General features: G+C 37.0%; 1 protein-coding gene across 2 annotated transcripts in view; it reads left to right on the top strand.

The window, feature by feature from the left end:
- Positions 1 to 16,740, top strand: part of SLC49A4 (solute carrier family 49 member 4) — an 85,314-nt gene that overhangs the window by 8,273 nt on the left and 60,301 nt on the right. For both annotated transcript variants that reach the window (XM_036018193.1, XM_028505100.2), the window contains exon 2: positions 2,760 to 2,853. In XM_036018193.1, the coding sequence (XP_035874086.1) occupies positions 2,760 to 2,853 (94 nt within the window). The remainder of the gene's footprint in view (positions 1 to 2,759; positions 2,854 to 16,740) is intronic.

Raw genomic sequence — 16,740 nt, forward strand, 5'->3', positions numbered from 1 at the left:
CTGGTATTGGAATCACTTGGGATCTATTCATATAAATGTCTTAGATGTCTCTTAAGCCTGTATTCTTAGAGTCTTCCCAAAGTCAGTTGATATCTTTTTTACTGCATGCAATTATAGAGTCCTGCCTTGTCAAGATTTGAATGAAATAAAGCATTCTATTCAAAGCGGAGCATCAGCGAGGGTGAATTCAGTGGTACTTAGCAACAATTTAAGAGAAGCAAGAAACCCACAAGTTGTACCCATGAGGTTGCTTTAATAATCAGCTTTTCACAGCTTTATTCTTAAATATTTATATTAGCTGTTATATTGTCATTTGTTTGATAAAAAGCATAATTGAGTAGAAAAGTGTGCTGACCTTGAACTAATAGATCGTAATAGAGAACCTGGTTATTTTGATCATATTGCCATAAGCAATGGCCCGCTGCTCACTTGGTGGCTGTCTACCTTAATTACAATCCAAATATTTAGAGAAAAACAAATATTATATAAAATATAAGCCTTATAGTCCCAAATCTGTAAAATTTTATTCAGTATCTTATAGGGCACCAAATATAACTTATTCAAGCAACATTTTGAAAGTTTAGGATGCTGATGATTATAAATGTGCTTTTATTAATTACACTCTATTTGCTATGGCGATAATGTGATTTTAAAATCTGCGTTCTGTTACTAGAAGCAATAAACGAGCAATATGTATGTATTACTTGTTACTCAGAAGCACAATTTTATGTGCTATTCCTTCTGCCAACTTGCACTAATCATGTTCAGATCATGTAAGAATATTACAAAGTTAATCCAGTTCATATCACCAGTTATCCTCAATGTAGTGTGCTTGTGCCTAATCCAGACCTAAGGTTTATGTTCCTCACTTGAATAATTAGTGTTTTGTTGACGTTCAGTTTTCTTTAACCAGAGAAGCCCTTTAAAAACCAACCATTTAACTATCTTCCCTTTGTAAAAACAAGAGACAGGTCTGAAAACAGTTTGCATTAAACAGTTTGTCTACTCACTGTGAAATGGTATCAAAGAGTTGAGTTTGGGAGAAATTGGAAGAAGTGTTGCCACCTCTGCCACATCCTCAAGTATGAGTTGCTTGTGTGATGTGGCTGCTTGCAAACTGGAAGGCCGTATTAGTTTAGCATTGGGTTGGCCAGAAAAGTGTGTTTAGTTTTTTTCATAAAATAAAAGACTCATTTTTCATTTTCACCAATAATGTTATTGATTTGGATATTTTGAGTATGTAAGCTATCTCTAGTGGATAGAGGCCAGGGGTTCTGCTAAATATCTTCCAATGCATAAGACAGCCCCACAGCAAAGGATTATTTGGCCAAAGTGACAATAGTACCAAGAAATTTCACAAACTGTTTTTGACACATTCAATCAGTCACAGCACCTTCTGCATACACCACACGAATCATCTTTTGCATTTCAGTTGTTTTTACCTTTTTTGAAATAAAGCATAATACACTGAAAATGTGTATTTTCTTCCATCTTTAATATCAAAATGGCTGCACAAAAATTTACCAATTTTGGTAAGTTTTTTTGAATGTACATTGATATGATGGCTGTCACGATACAATCTAACAAAATTGTTTCAACTGAAGTTAAGGACAATTAAGCACTACTAGAGCCATTGTACAGAAAAAATTAAATGAACTTTTTGGCCAATGAATAGTAACAAGTACAGCTTTCCAATAGCAGCAAGATATAGTTCCATTGTATTATTTTGCCATAGCTAGATTATTGTGTCAATGTTTGGTTACCGTATTTTCATATTCTTTTTTATCCTAATATCCATATGACCAACCAGTGGCATGCATTTTCAAAATAATTGATTGTATTGGAATACAAAGGGGAAAGCTATCTAACCCATGTTGTCTTCTACTTTTTTAAAAAAGCAAAATTTTTCTATAAGTTGAAAACCATCTGATAAATCAAGAAAAATAAAGAGAAAGACCATTATTGTGTTGATAATCAAAGGATTCTAAAAATCACCTCTTATAACCCTATAACAAGCATTAGCTTATCCTGATTATAATATAAAATACATAATTGGTCAGTTATTTTTAGAGAAAATTTAAAGCAATAATGTATCATATAAAAAACATTTTAGGTCAACAAAAGAAAAAAGCAAACAAAATATAACCAGAGACATTGAAATTAGGAACAATCTAACAATAGCCAGAGGGGAGGGGAGAGGGGACAGTGGGGAGAAGGGTTTTCAGGAACTACTATAAAGGACACAGGGACAAAACCAAGGGGGAGGGTAGAAGCAAGGGAGGGAGGTGGGTTTGGCTGGGGTAGGGGGGGCGGGGAAATTCAGACAACTGTAATTGAACAACAATAAAGTAATTAAAAAACACTTTAGAGAAAGCTTACAGTTTTTTCAGCTTGTACTTGAAAGAGAAATTTTATATTAGAGATATAAATTAAAATACCTGGTCCTTTAAGATTATTTTCTATATTTTTAGTGTAACCATATGAACAAAACATTCTAGCCATTTTTTTTAAAATGAGACCTAATGGAACTTCTTCCTCTATCCTTGGTATGATAATTCAAGTTTTCTATTAAAGTTACAGTAATTTCATTTTCAGCATGTAGAGGTCTTTTTTCCATGTTGGGAGTTATAGAGAAAGCTATAATACTAAGATATAATATCAGTATGATTGAGTAAAAATATCTTTGTTCTTTGCATTCACATTGGACTAACTTGAAGAGAAAAATAGAAAATAATCCAGATGTATCTGTTTCCTTTTAGGTCTTCGGATAACTGTGCTTCTGACATCCTTCCTTATGGTTTTGGGAACTGGGCTAAGATGTATACCTATATCAGACTTAGCACTTAAAAGAAGGTAACTCCTATAGATAACTTAAAGTTTCTTCCCCACATTTTTTCTATTGTCATGAGTATGTTATATATGCTTGCTTATAAATATTTAGTGAAGAGTTCTATTTTTAAAACAATCAGTAGAGGGCCATATTTATAGTAGCATTTACTTTTTCTTCTCTATAATGATTAACTCAGTGGACATTTATTAGTTGTCATATGGAAGATACTATATACTAATATGTAAATAAAAAAAGAACAACTTCATTTTCATGCTATCCAGGTGCTATAATAACCACAGGAAAACAATAGTGTAACATAAGGAAACATAATGTAGTTAATGCCACAGAAGAAGTTTCAATTGCCCTAGGAGACTGAGAGAAGTTTCAGGTGAGTTCATGAAGGAGATGGTAATTAAACTAGGCATCAAAGAATGAGTAGAATTTCGATAACTATAGTTAGGGGAAGGACACTCGGGGACAGAGGGATAGCAGGAACAAAGACATGGAGGCAGGTAGGCACAGGTCTCTTCCGAGAAGAGTAGGTAGTTTCATTTCTGCAACTGGAGTCCATGGCTTTACTGCTTGGGGTGCCAGGTATAAGAAGATTTTAAAATTTTGTTTTCCTTTTGGTTATAATAAGAATTATTTTACCAGTTATAATCTGTAACTAAAAGATTTTTATTTTTCAGGACATCAGTTTCTTAAAATAGTATTTTTCAAATGGAGGTCCTTACCTGTGACCTTGAAAGCCATTGAAAGAGTTTTTCCTTTTAAAAAGGACTCATAAAGCACTCAAGTTTGGGAGACACTGGTCTCTAGCATAAGCTATAAGAATGGGATATAAAGAGATGAGTTGAGAAAAGATTATCCAGATTATGAAGGGTCTTGATGCCATTCTGTAGAATTGTATTTTCCTCATCAGACAGTTGCGAGCCACTTAGGTTCTTCATCAGAGCAGCAATAGAATCAGACCTGTGTCAGGCAAACTACTGATTAGAGTTATGTAGGATTAATTACAGAGACTGCTGGTGGGAGACTAGGGAAGATGCAGTGAGAGCCCAAGCTGGAGTCATTCTTTTGTTTGTCTGTCTGCTTGTTTGTTTATTAGCTTATTTATTCAGCACAGTTAACTGAGATTCTACTACATGTTCTGGGCACGGGGAATACAGCAGAGAACACAAGAGATAAATCCCTGCCTCATGGAGTATACATTCCAGTTGGGGAGGCTAGCAGTAAACTAGTTAAACAAGTAAAATATATAGTATATGCTATGGAGAAAACAAATCAAATAGGAAAGAAAGATTTGATATGTCAGGGGGAGGATGGTAAAATTTCAGAAAGAATGGTTGATAAAACCTCATTGGGAAGTATTTTTGGATAAAAACCTGAAGGAATGATGCACTATCTAGGGGACAAGAATTCCAAGCAGACAGAGAACAAGGGTGAAGGGTGGGAAGGGAAGAACACGGCTTGGCAGGGAGGCGTGGTCGGAGCCCAGTGAGAGACTTCGGGCAAAGAGTGATAAAAAATGTGAGCAGAGCAGTTATGCATGGTGGTGGGAGTATGAGCCAGGAAGACACTGGAAGTTTTGAGCAGAAGAGAACCATAGGCACAGTGTGCTTTACAGAATGAGGCCAGAGGTCAAGGGTGGGAGTAAGGAGACCTGTTAGGGAGCAGTGCAATACACTAGGTGAGACATATGGTAGCTTGGGCCACAGTGGAGGCACTGTTGGTGGTGAGAAGTGGTCAAATTCTGATTCTGTTTTCAAGTATTTGCTGATGGATTGGATAAGGGGAGTAAGAGAAAGAGTAGAGTCCGAAATGACCTCTTGCCCTGGGAAGTTGTGGGAATGGAAGGGATAGCACAGATGTGAGAGAGAACATGAGAGGAACAAATTGAAGGCAAGGTGATTGAAGTTTCACTAGAGGGACTCAGGAGGAGGAAAGAAGGAATTTTAAGGACAAGATGTTGACTTTCATTTGGAACGGAATTTTTTATTCTTTTGTTTTTAAAGCATGTTTTATTCATTATGCTATTGTAGTTGTTCCATTTTTTTCTCCCCTTTATTCTCTACCCTGCATCCCCGACCCTTAGTTCATGTTCATGGGTAGTACATACAAGTTCTTTGGCTTCTCCATTTCCCATACTATTCTTAACCTCCCTGTCTATTTTGTACCTACCAATTATGCTTCTTATTCCCTGTACCTTTTCCTCCATTTTCCCCCCTCTCCCTTCCCACTGATAACTCTCCATGTGATCTCTATTTCTGTGATTTTTTTTCCTGTTTTAGTTGTTTATGTAGTTGGTTTTTGTTTTTGTTTTTGTTTTTTTTAGGTTCAGTTGTTGATAGTTGTAAGTTTGCCATTTTACTGTTCATATTTTTGATCATCTTCTTTTTCTTAGATAAGTTCCTTTAACATTTCATATAATAAGGGCTTAGTGATGATGAACTTACTTTAACTTTTCCTTTTCTGGGAAGCATTTAATCTGCCCTTCCATTCTAAATGATAGCTTTGCTGGATAGAGCAATCTTGGATGTGGGTTCTTGCCTTTCGTGACTTTTGAATACTTCTTTCCAGCCCCTTCTTGCCTGCAAGGCTTGTTTTGAGAAATCAGCTGATAGTCTTATGGGCACTCCTTTGTTGGTGACTGTCTCCTTTTCTCTTGCTGCTTTTAAAATTCTCTCCTTATCTTTAAACTTGGCTAATGTGATGATGATATTCCTTGGTGTGTGTTTCCTTGTGTCCAACTTCTTTGGGACTCTCTGAGCTTCCTGGATTTCCTGGAAGTTTATTTCCTTTGTCAGATTGGGGAAGTTCTTCTTCATTATTTGTTCAAATAAGTTTTCAATTTGTTGCTCTTCCTCTTCTCCTCTGGCACCCCTATGATTCAGATGTTGGAATGTTTAAAGATGTCCTGGAGGTTCCTAAGCCTCTCCTCATTTTTTTGAATTCATTTTTCTTCATTCTGTTCTAGTTGAATGTTTCTTTTTTTTTTTTTTTCTGCTCCAAATTGTTGATTTAAGTCCCAGTTTCCTTCCTTTCACTGTTGGTTACTTGTGTATTTTCCTTTATTTCACTTTTCAAAGCCTTCACTTTTTCCTTTATTTTATGACAATACTCGCCCATTTCTGTGAGCATCATGATTACCAGTGTTTTGAACTCTGCATCTGATAGATTAGCTATCTCTTCACTGCTTAATTTTATTTTTGGAGCTTTGATCTGTTCTTTCATTTGGGCCATATTTCCTTGTTGTCTCAGTGCACCTGTTTAGTTGTAAGGAGTGGAGTCTTAGGTATTCGCTAGGGCAGGGCAGCCAACATCACTGTGCTATGGCACTGAATATGGGGGAGTGGTCAAAGAGGGAACAATGCCATTTGGTCGGCTCTTGGCCAGCTTTCAGTCACTTCCCCGTCTACCCACAAGCAAATTCAGCCCTTCTGGTGCTGATTCCTGAGTGGGGCCAAGTGTTTCATACTTTAAAGGGAAGACAGCAAAATCATTTGGGTTCCTATGGAAAGCTAATGTTATTTCCTGTCCTTCTGTGTGAGGATCTAACAGATCAGTTTCATTATTGTGTAAGAGATGTTCTTAAATTTTTCAAGCGTTCAGTTTTTTGGTAAACTTCCACAGCTTTTAAACTTCAGTATAAACTTCAGTATAAACTTAAACTCAAAAGTGAATTGTTTAAAAATGCCTATAAATATTTTTGTTAGCTTGTCTTCTGTTTTGGGCCATCCATACTATTATTTCTGCCTAGTCTCATATCCTTTCCAGATATAAAATTCAAGGAATAATAAAGAGTTCACTCTGTGTTGGTGGAGGAGGTGGTATGAAAAAGAAATAGAGCTCATAAAGAAATGTAAACAAAGAAGGGAATAGAAAAGTAAAATAAAGAGTTCAGAGAGATTGAATTGTTTATGAAAAAAAGATATAAATTGAATTTTCAGTCCTTGTGTGTTCACCTATAAAAAATGTAGGAATATTACCCCCTTGAAATGAGACTGCATTTTGTGTCTCTGCAGTATGTCTTTTAAGCAGTATTATTTATAGTGCATTACAGCCATTAAAATGAAACTGCTACAATTGGAATATGTATCTTTGACTGGTAGGTTCAATAGATCATCACTTTTAAGCTTCAGTCTCCATCTGACACTCAGCGCAAAGGGATAAGTACCATTAATGTGCATTTGTCCAACACTGAAATGGCATTTAGCAGTCTGTGTTTGTGGCCCTGTTTCTCTTTGAGCTTTTTGAACTTTTGACCAAGCCTTCTGGAATAGTATCCCTGCACCCTCAGCTTACTGTTTCATAGCTCCTGTAAGTCTTGAGAATAGTGGCTTTTGAACAAGCCCTTTCCTCAATCATAACTAGTCTTAACCACCTTCCAAATGGTGTTCTACCTCTGCATATCTACTATTTATTTTATGTACATTGTAGCAATGAAAATTCAGGAAAAATTATTTTGCCACTTAACATAATAATAAATCAATAAGGAACTTAGAATAATGAACTATAAAACTGTGGGGGAGCTCTGTCCAGCAGAGCTCTCCTGGCCACCACCAATGAGAATTCAGGTCTACCAAGACATGACCTGCTTGGGGAGGAAAGGCTGACCAGTCTCTCAGAGGAGAAAGGCCTCAAGCCCCTTTCTCAATGGGCTTTTATTAGGTTTAGTTCATATAGGAATACAGGGCATATATGTAAAGCTCATCAGTCATTGTCAGGCAGTGTTGATCGAGGAATAGATAATATTCAAAGAGGTCACATAGATTGACATCAAAGGGCCATAAAACTTTGGGAAACAGACTCATTTTATTCTTGGACCCTTAATATTTAAATTGAGGACATTCTTAGCAAAGCAGGTTTCACAGGATTTTATGCATTCTTTCTTAGGCCTGATCACCCCCTGGAACCACCCGTTCCAGCAGAGGGCTACACCTGCCTCTGGCATTGTTTTAGGCTTAAATCAGGCTGGGGGAAGTAAGACCTCCAAGAGATTAGGACTTCTTACAGATAGAATGAGGACTCAGGCTGACAAAGCCAAGGGGTGAGAGTCTATCACCCCTTTTCTATAGTCGCCTAAGTCTTTCCCTGATGGTCCCTTCATGATTGTGCCTATCTTAGGTTGTTCCTCCCTTGAGGAATCTTACCCATCATTGGCTATCCAGTCATCTGCCTGGGCCAAGCAGGGGGATATGAGAGAGGGAATAAGTTTTTATCTTCTTAGCAGCTTATGGTCCCAAGGTGGTTTTACTCAGCCTTAGCCACGGGGAGTTACAGCTTCTGAAACCAAGCAGGGCACTTCCCAACATAAAACATTTCTTCTTTTATGATCAGGAAGCACATCATACCAAAAGAAATTATAGATGGCATTGCTCTGTAGAGTGAAATGTGATATTGCTTACCCAGTAAACAATTTAAAGACTCCTAAAAGGTGAACTTAAATAGTAAGTTATGTTGCTTTTTAATTATAAATGCATCCAGTGATTCTTATAACACATGTCATATTATCTTTCAATTCAGTGTAACTTTCATTAATATTAACAATAGATAACATTTACTAACACATGTTAGATAGTTAAGTACTATGGATCTAGTAAACATAGACTTTCTAGAAGTATACTCCATTGTGAAATGTTTTACAACTGGCACAATTACCTTTAAAATGATCATACCAGAAAAAATGATTTGTTTAATATATGGTTTGTGACAACTGCTTACCTATCTAGAAAATAATGAAGAACCTTAAATCTTTGCCTTATCACTTAAGTAAATTTCGGTTGGAATGAAGATTTAAATGTAAAAAGGAACCATAAATGTATTAGAAAATAAGACTTTTTTAATAACCTTAGAATGGAGAAGGCCTTCCAATTACAGCACAAATCCCAAAAGCTTTATGGTTTAATACATTTGAGGTTTAATACATTTGACTACATAAAAATTTAGGATCTCTGCATGATTAAATATACTATAAAACAAAGTAAAAAGATAAATTAAAAACTGGAAATGTTTTCAACAATAACATAGCAACTCAGTAGGAAAATGGATGATAGAAATGAGCAAGTAATTAATAGATATTGAAATGCAAATAATATAAATTTAAGAAGATGGTCAACTTTCCAGCATAATTAAGTAATGAAAAGTAAAACAGCAATTAAATAGCAATAATAAACAGCAATTTGTTTATTAGCAAAGATGAAAAAGTATACTGTGCTGTGTTGCTGAAGTATAGGAAAAACAGGTCTCTCTGATATCAGGGTGACTAGTTTGGGGCACCCTATTTGGAGGGCCTTTTGGCAGTATTTATCAGATTCAAAATGCATGAATCCTGTAACCCAGTATTTGCACTTCTAGAAAATTAGCTCCCATATAAAGCTCTGCCCATTTTCGAGAACAACTTTGTTTGTGCAGCTTTGCTTGTTATGGTATGAGGTTGGATACAACCCACTGTCTTCAACAGAGGACTGATTATGGTGATGTATATAGTGGAATAGTATGCAGCTATGAAAAGGAAATAAAGTTTTGTAAGTGCTGATATGGGATAATCTCCAAAATACATACTTTAGAGCTTTATAAAAAGGCAAAGTTTACTTATTATGTAACATATTATGTTTAATATCTTCCTACATAAAAAAAGTGGGAAGGATGTATGTGCCATTGTGTGGCAAGGACTGTTTCTGAAGGAAACCATTACCATGGCTTGTTTCTGGGGAACTAGAAGTCTAGATGGAAAGGAAATTTACTTTTTATGTTAAACTCCTTCCTACTTTTGGGAATATTTTTAACTGTGCATATATTACCTTTTGACAGAGAACACCAGTTAAGTAAAATAATTAGAGATTCAATAATAACAGGAGGAAAAGCAAGAAATACACAATATGTAATTTTATATATGTAAATTTCCCTAGTACAGAAATACAAACCTTTTGATGCAAAAATGAACAATTGGTAGATTTCAGAACTAAGATTCTTCCCTGTAAAATATGTAAGATTCATATTCACCTAGATCAATATGTTTTGGAAGTATGGTCCATAAACTACCTGCTTATTAGAAATACAGATCCTTGGGACTCACTCCAGTCCTACTCATGTACTCAGTCTCTGGATTGAATCCCAGAATGAACAATTCTCAAAGGAGAACTTTGAGAAAAGTTTCTCAAAGGAGAAAACTCACAGTCTTATCCGATTATTGCATCTGACTCAAAATCTAGAATTTCTGGGTTCTATTCCATCTTTGTGGCTCTGGAACTGTTGCTTTGATTGTTCTTTGCAGTATTGGCTTTGTCCTCTGGAAGGCTCTTTTTTAGTCCAGTATTCTCCAGTATTTAGTCCAGTGGCCACGCCTGTGAGTGAATGTTGGGGGAAATGCTCGTTGTGAGGGCTGCACAGCTTTTGCATTTCACTTTCTGCCTGGTGCTGATTTGGGGACCTAGGATTACTTTAGGGAACGGCCGTCTTAAACTTTTCTAGAACTGTTTTGTAATGTGTTCCCTCTAGAAGGGAACCCAACCATGCCGACACCTTGATTTTAGGCCAGTGAGACTCTTGTTGCACTATTTATATATAGAACTGTAATATAATAAATTTGTATTGTTTTAAATCTGCTGAGTTGTGGTACTTTGTTATAAGAGCAATGGAAAATTAGTACACCAAGTTATATGTGTGTGTATATATTTCAGTGATAGTGCTGATGCAGTAGGTCCTGTTAACCACTACTGATGGAAATGAAAATTGCTACAAACTCTTTTGAAAAACAATGTGGGAATAGGTTTTATGAGGCCTAAATATTCATGCCTTCATTTCATTGACCTTAAAGAAATAGTTTGGAAAGTGGCAAATATTTACATATAAAGATGGTCACAATAGCATTATAATATTAGCAAATAAGTAGCAAACATTAGAAAAATGCTTAGCCCTGGCTGGTGTGGCTCAATGGATTGAGCGCTGGCCTACAAACCAAAATGTTGCCAGTTTGATTCCCAGTCAGGGCACGTGCCTGGGTTGTGGGCCAGGACCCCAGTGTGGGGGGGGGGGGGGCACAAGAAGCAACCACACATTGATGTTTCTCTCCCTGTCTTTCTCCCTCACTTCCCCTCTCTAAAAATAAATAAATAAATAAAAAGAAAAAGAACTTTTTTCTGTTAAAAAAAAAAAAAGAAAATGCTTAAATGGGTTTTTATACATATACATAATAGACTATCATGGAGCCATTAACAATTGTGATTATAAATTATAAAAAATCTGTAGTGAAATGATAAAATCCTTATGACAGACTGTAAAGTTAAAAGATTTAGTGCATAAAACGTATATTGTGTATCATATCTGGTGACCTATGCTTAAGTATTGATTGAGAGATTCATTGGAAAAAAAGCTGAAGGAAAAATGACTAAAACAACCAAAATATTAGTAGTGAACTGAAATATTTATAACTAAATATAAATTGAAATATAAATTGAAATATTTATAACTAAGTAATTCAATTAGTTATTTAATTGAATTATTGAATGTATTCCATTTTTCTTCTCTTTGTACTTCTCTACTATGAGAATATTGTATTTTTTAGGGCTATAAAACACACCTAGGTTTTAGAGGAGGAAAATAGGTAAAAAAAAATTTGAAGCAAAAAATGTGGTAAAATATTTAATAACCTGTGACCCCGCTCCACCGCCCCCCACCCACAGCGAGCCAGGTAAGCTACATTCGGACTATGAGATGCACCCCCCTTTTCCTCTCAAATTTAGGGGGGAAATGCGTCTTATAGTCGGAAAAATATGCTTTTTTTTTTTCTTTCTGAGTTTTTCTTTTAAGTATATGTACTTTTAAGCTAAGAGTTCAAAATAAAAGTTAGGACACAAGAAAATGTTATGAGACAAAGCTGGAGGAGGTAGACACCTTAGATCAGTTCATTTTTCCTCTGTTCCTTGCCAAGCAATTATTGCGTTTGGCCTTAATAAAAACCTTGTGAGGTAGATAAAGTACTTTTGAAGAAAGAGATTACATGGCTCATAAGTTTAGTTAAGACTAGAAGCTGAGTCTTCTGATATCTAATCCAATATTCTTTCAGTGCTTTTTATGTACTTCTATAACTGTTTCGTAGTTATTATTATAAGCTTCTTTAGGGCCAAGACTGTTACAGTCATCTTTCTATTCCCTTTAGTGTTTAGTTGCAGGCACCTTGATAATAATAGATATTCAGTAAATACTTTAATTGAAATAAAATTGGCCAAAATTATTAAGGATATAAAAATGAAGTAGATTTTTATGAAAGAAAACTGAGGCTATTATAACAGTGTTTAAAAGGCTCATTTGCTTTCTGCCTTCATCTCTATTTCTCCCTTCCTACCTTCCTTTTTCCTGTAATTAATTTATAACAACCCTGACCCCTTTTATTGCCCTGTCTTTTCTTGGGCTACATTTTTTTTAAAAAGTCTCTTTCCAGCACTTTTGCCATTTTCAATATCCAGGAAATTCTAGAACGTGAGTTTATTGTGATATAGGATGATTAAGAATTGGGAAAAAATTAGCATATTGAGCCTTAGAGGCAAGTATTTTTATAGAGTCTAAATTATTTCATATTAAAAATACATAGAATTTAAGTTAAAAATGCAATACTCACACTGGGGAAGTATTTGCTAAGTTTCTAAGAGGCCAACTCTTCAAGGTTATCACCAGTGCTAGTCATAATAAACTGAAGGCTGTAAAGTAGGTTTATGCACAGAATAAAAATATGCTAGCTATGGTATGCCTTTGGATCCAAGAGCCTGAGGTTATCTTAACAATCAATTATTATTGTTGTTATTACTATTACTGTTATTATTATTAACAGAGAACCTTCAGAATGAGACCATGTGAAACGGTAGAACAATTTGTGGACTGATGGAATCAGTTCTAATTTTACTTACTAGTCCTGGCTTAGCCATTAGCTAGTTGTATGACTTTGGAGCTCCCCCCCAATACTTGTAGAGGTAGGGAAGTTATAAAATTATGAGTGTGATTTTAAATATGTTAATAAACTTTCTGGAACTCAATTTTTATATCTAAAAATGAGAAGGGTGGGTTATCTAGGTGAGGTTTCAAGCCACTTCAGCTATAAAAATTCTAATGCTAAAACATCATATTATTCTAAATAGATAATAAATTAGAAATGATAGGTATCTGTTCCAGGATGTCAGAAAGCAAAAGGTTAGGATACCAGAATGTCATTATATACAAACTGAAATGTTGAGTACGTTAGAAAATGTGAACTGTAGGTCTTCAGTTTGAACTTTAGCTATTGGCATTTGTTTGAAAAGCTGTAGTGTATTGAATAACATGAACAGGAATGCAGCTGTGCACACATGCCATACCGCGTGCCACTGAGGCCTCAGCCTCTGTGAGGCAGAAGGTGTGTGGGGCAAGGGCAGGACTTGGTGAGGCTTTTTAGGTGTCCCCTTGGCCTACCGCAGGCCAGCAAAGCTCAGCAATACTGACACTAGTGGGCACCACTCAACCTGCCTAGTCTCTGCCATCTAGTTCTGCAGATGCTAGAGAAACTTACGGATCTTTATTTTTTAATTTAATTTTATTTTTTAATACAATGGCTTACAAATTTTATTTTATTTTTTGGAGGGGTTTATTTACTTATTTTTAGAGAGAGGGGAAGGGAGGGAGAAAGAGAGGAAGAGAAACATTAATGTATGGTCACCACCCATGTGGCCCACACTGGGGACCTGGTCGCAACACAGGCATGTGCCCTGACTGGGAATCGACCCAGTGACCCTTTGTTTCTCAGCCTGTGCTCAATCCACTGAGCTACAACAACCAGGCAGAATTGTAACTTTTTAAAAATGGATCTTTAATCTTCCTCTCAGTCTCTGTGGAAATTCCCCTACCTCTTATCTATTTTTCCACCTGGCGTGTGAGGATGGCACAAGCCAGGCCTCAGATGTAGACAAAAGCTAGGTAAGGAGAAAAAAGGAGAAAAGAAAAAAGACCTGAGAGAGAAAGAAAGAAAAGGGGAGGGGGCAGGAGACAGGGAGAAGGAGTAAGTTTAGGAATCAATGAGAGGAGACCTGCAAAGGTCAGACTTGCTATCCCCTAACTGTGAATATACACCCATCTGTATCATGCATGAAGTTTCAAGTGAGGAAGCAAGAGTAAGACCCCTTCGCCTTGGCCGGGTAGCCCAGTTGGATGGAGCATTGTCCCAATACACCAAGGTTGTCAGTTCGATCCCTGGTCATTGAACATATAAGAATCAACCAATGAGTGCACAAAAAAGTGGAACAGTGAGTTGATATTTCCTTCTCTTTCCCTTTCTCTCTCTCTCCCTCCCTCCTGTGCACCCTCCCTTTCTTCCTCCTTCCCCCCTTCTCTCTCAAGTCAATAAATAAATTTTTAAAAAGAGTTAGATCCCTTGAATTAATTAGTCAATTTCCAGAGAGCTCCCTTTCTACTACAGAGCTTATTGCCCAGGAGACAAAACAGCCTCCTCACACTCTTATCTTCTGCCCACCTTTCCCACGTCCACTGTACTTGAGACACTACTAAAGTGTTGGCCTCACTTTTACCACACTCAGTGTCTTTTTTTAAAGGCTTAATTTTCAAAATACTTGTCAAACACCTTATTTTCATATTGCTGAATTTCAACTCTTTGTAAGTGGAACTGATGCGATGTGTGTGTTAGATAATTGAGATTTTTTAAATTTTTTAAAAGGTATTTTATTTAATTATGCTATTACAATTGTCCCATTTTCTCACCTTTATTCCCCTCCATCCTGCACACTCCCTCTCACCCACATTCCCCCACTTCAGTTTATGTCCATAGGTCGTACATATAAGTTCTTTGGCTTCTACATTTCCTATACTACTCTTGACCTCCCCCTGTCTATTTTCTGTCTACCATTTATGCTGCTTATTTTCTGTACCTTTTCCCCCCTCTCTCCTCTTCCCCCTCTGATAACCTTACATGTGATCTCCATTTCTGTGGTTCTGTTCCTGTTCTAGTTGTTTGCTTAGTTTGTTTTTGTTTTTGTTTTAGGTGTGGTTGTTAATAACTGTGAGTTTGTTGTCATTTTACTGTACATATTTTCTATAAGTCCCTTTAACATTTCATATAATAAGGGCTTAGTGATGATGAACTCACTTTAACTTGACCTTATCTGGGAAGTACTTTATCTGCCCTTGTATTCTAAATGACAGTTTTGCTGGATAGAGTAATCTTGGATGTAGATCCTTGCCTTTCGTGATTTCAAATACTTCTTTCCAGCCCCTTCTTGCCTGCAAGGTTTCCCTTGAGAAATCAGCTGACAGTCTTATGGGAACTCCTTTGTAGGTAACTGTGTCCTTTTCTCTTGCTGCTTTTAAGATTCTCTCCTTATCTTTAGTCTTGGGTAATGTAATTATGATGTGCCTTGGTGTGTTCCTCTTTGGGTCCAATTTCTTTGGAACTCTTTGAGCTTCCTGGACTTCCTGAAAGTCTATTTCCTTTACCAGATTGGGCAAGTTCTCCTTCATTATTTTTTCAAATAAGTTTTCAATTTGTTGCTCTTCCTCTTCTCCTACTGGTACCCCTATTATTCGGATGTTGGAACATTTAAAGATGTCCTGGAGGTTCCTAAGCCTCTCCTCATTTTTATGAATTCCTGTTTCTTCATTCTGTTCTGGTTGAATGTTTCTTTCTTCTGGTTCACACCGTTGATTTGAGTCCCAGTTTCCTACCTATCACTGTTGGTTCCCTGTACATTTTCCTTTATTTCACTTAGCATAGCCTTCATTTATTGATCTAATTTGTGACCATATTCACCGAATTCTGTGAGCATCCTGATTACCAGTGTGTTGACTATCTCTTCATCACTTAGTTGTATTTTTTTCTGGAGTTTTGATCTGTTCTTTCATTTGGGCTTTTTTTTTTTTTTTTTTGTCTCAGCGTGCCTGTTACATAGTAAGGGTCAGAGCCTTAAGTGCTCACCAGGGTGGGGGCACCAAGTGGCTGTGTGGTGATGCTGTATTTGGGGGAGAGGTCCGAGACAGAACAGTGCTGCTCGCTCTGCTTTTTGCAGGTTTTCAGTCACTTCCCCTGCTACCCACAATCAAATTGGGCCCTTCTGGTACTGACTCTCAGGTGGGTGGGTTTCTGTACATTCTAGGACCCTGTGGATCTCTCCAGTGAACTCTCCTGTGAGGCTGGGAGTTTCTCCCACTGGCTCCCCAACCCCCACAGGTGTTTTCAATGAGAGGTTTTGAGGCTTTATTTCCCTGCACTAAAGCTCTGGGTTGAGAGATGTATCTTGCTCCCCAGTTGTTCTTCCCAGTTTATCTGTACTCAGATGTGGGACCACCCAGTCCACAATCTGACCCCTCACGGGGTCAGCCAGCTGCCATCTAGCTGCGAGTCCTCTCCACCCAGCTGCCCATCTCCGCCCCTCCTACCAGTCTGGATGAATATTTCTTCTTGAACTCCTTGGTTGTCAGACTTCCATACAGTTCAATTTTTCTGTCAGTTCTCATTGTTTTCTGTTTTTAAATTTGTTGTTGTTCTTCTTTGGTTGTGCAAAGAGCCACAGTGTGCCTACCTACACCTCCATCTTGGCCAAAAGTCCCCATCCAGATAAGTGAGATTTTTAAAGGGCAGGTTAGTTGTCTACTTCAGTGACCCTACTTGCCTCACTTGAACCAGTCTGTGCATTCCTAGAGAGCATCCACACTGCCTCAGCACTTCTTGACGCACTCTGAATTCAGAAATGGAGGTCCTGTCCCACAAGGAACTTAACTGTTAATTGCAAAACAAAACTGAAGCATATGATGATGACATAGAAAGATAGACATTATGTTATATGATTTACTCTACTGAAGATTGTGAATCACTCCTCTTTTGTTAAGCAAGATCAATAGGTATTAATTTCTGAAAGCCAGCTTCTTTCACAAGT

The sequence above is a fragment of the Phyllostomus discolor genome, chromosome 2 (genome assembly GCF_004126475.2).
Source record: "Phyllostomus discolor isolate MPI-MPIP mPhyDis1 chromosome 2, mPhyDis1.pri.v3, whole genome shotgun sequence".
NCBI classification, from domain to species: Eukaryota; Metazoa; Chordata; class Mammalia; order Chiroptera; family Phyllostomidae; genus Phyllostomus; species Phyllostomus discolor.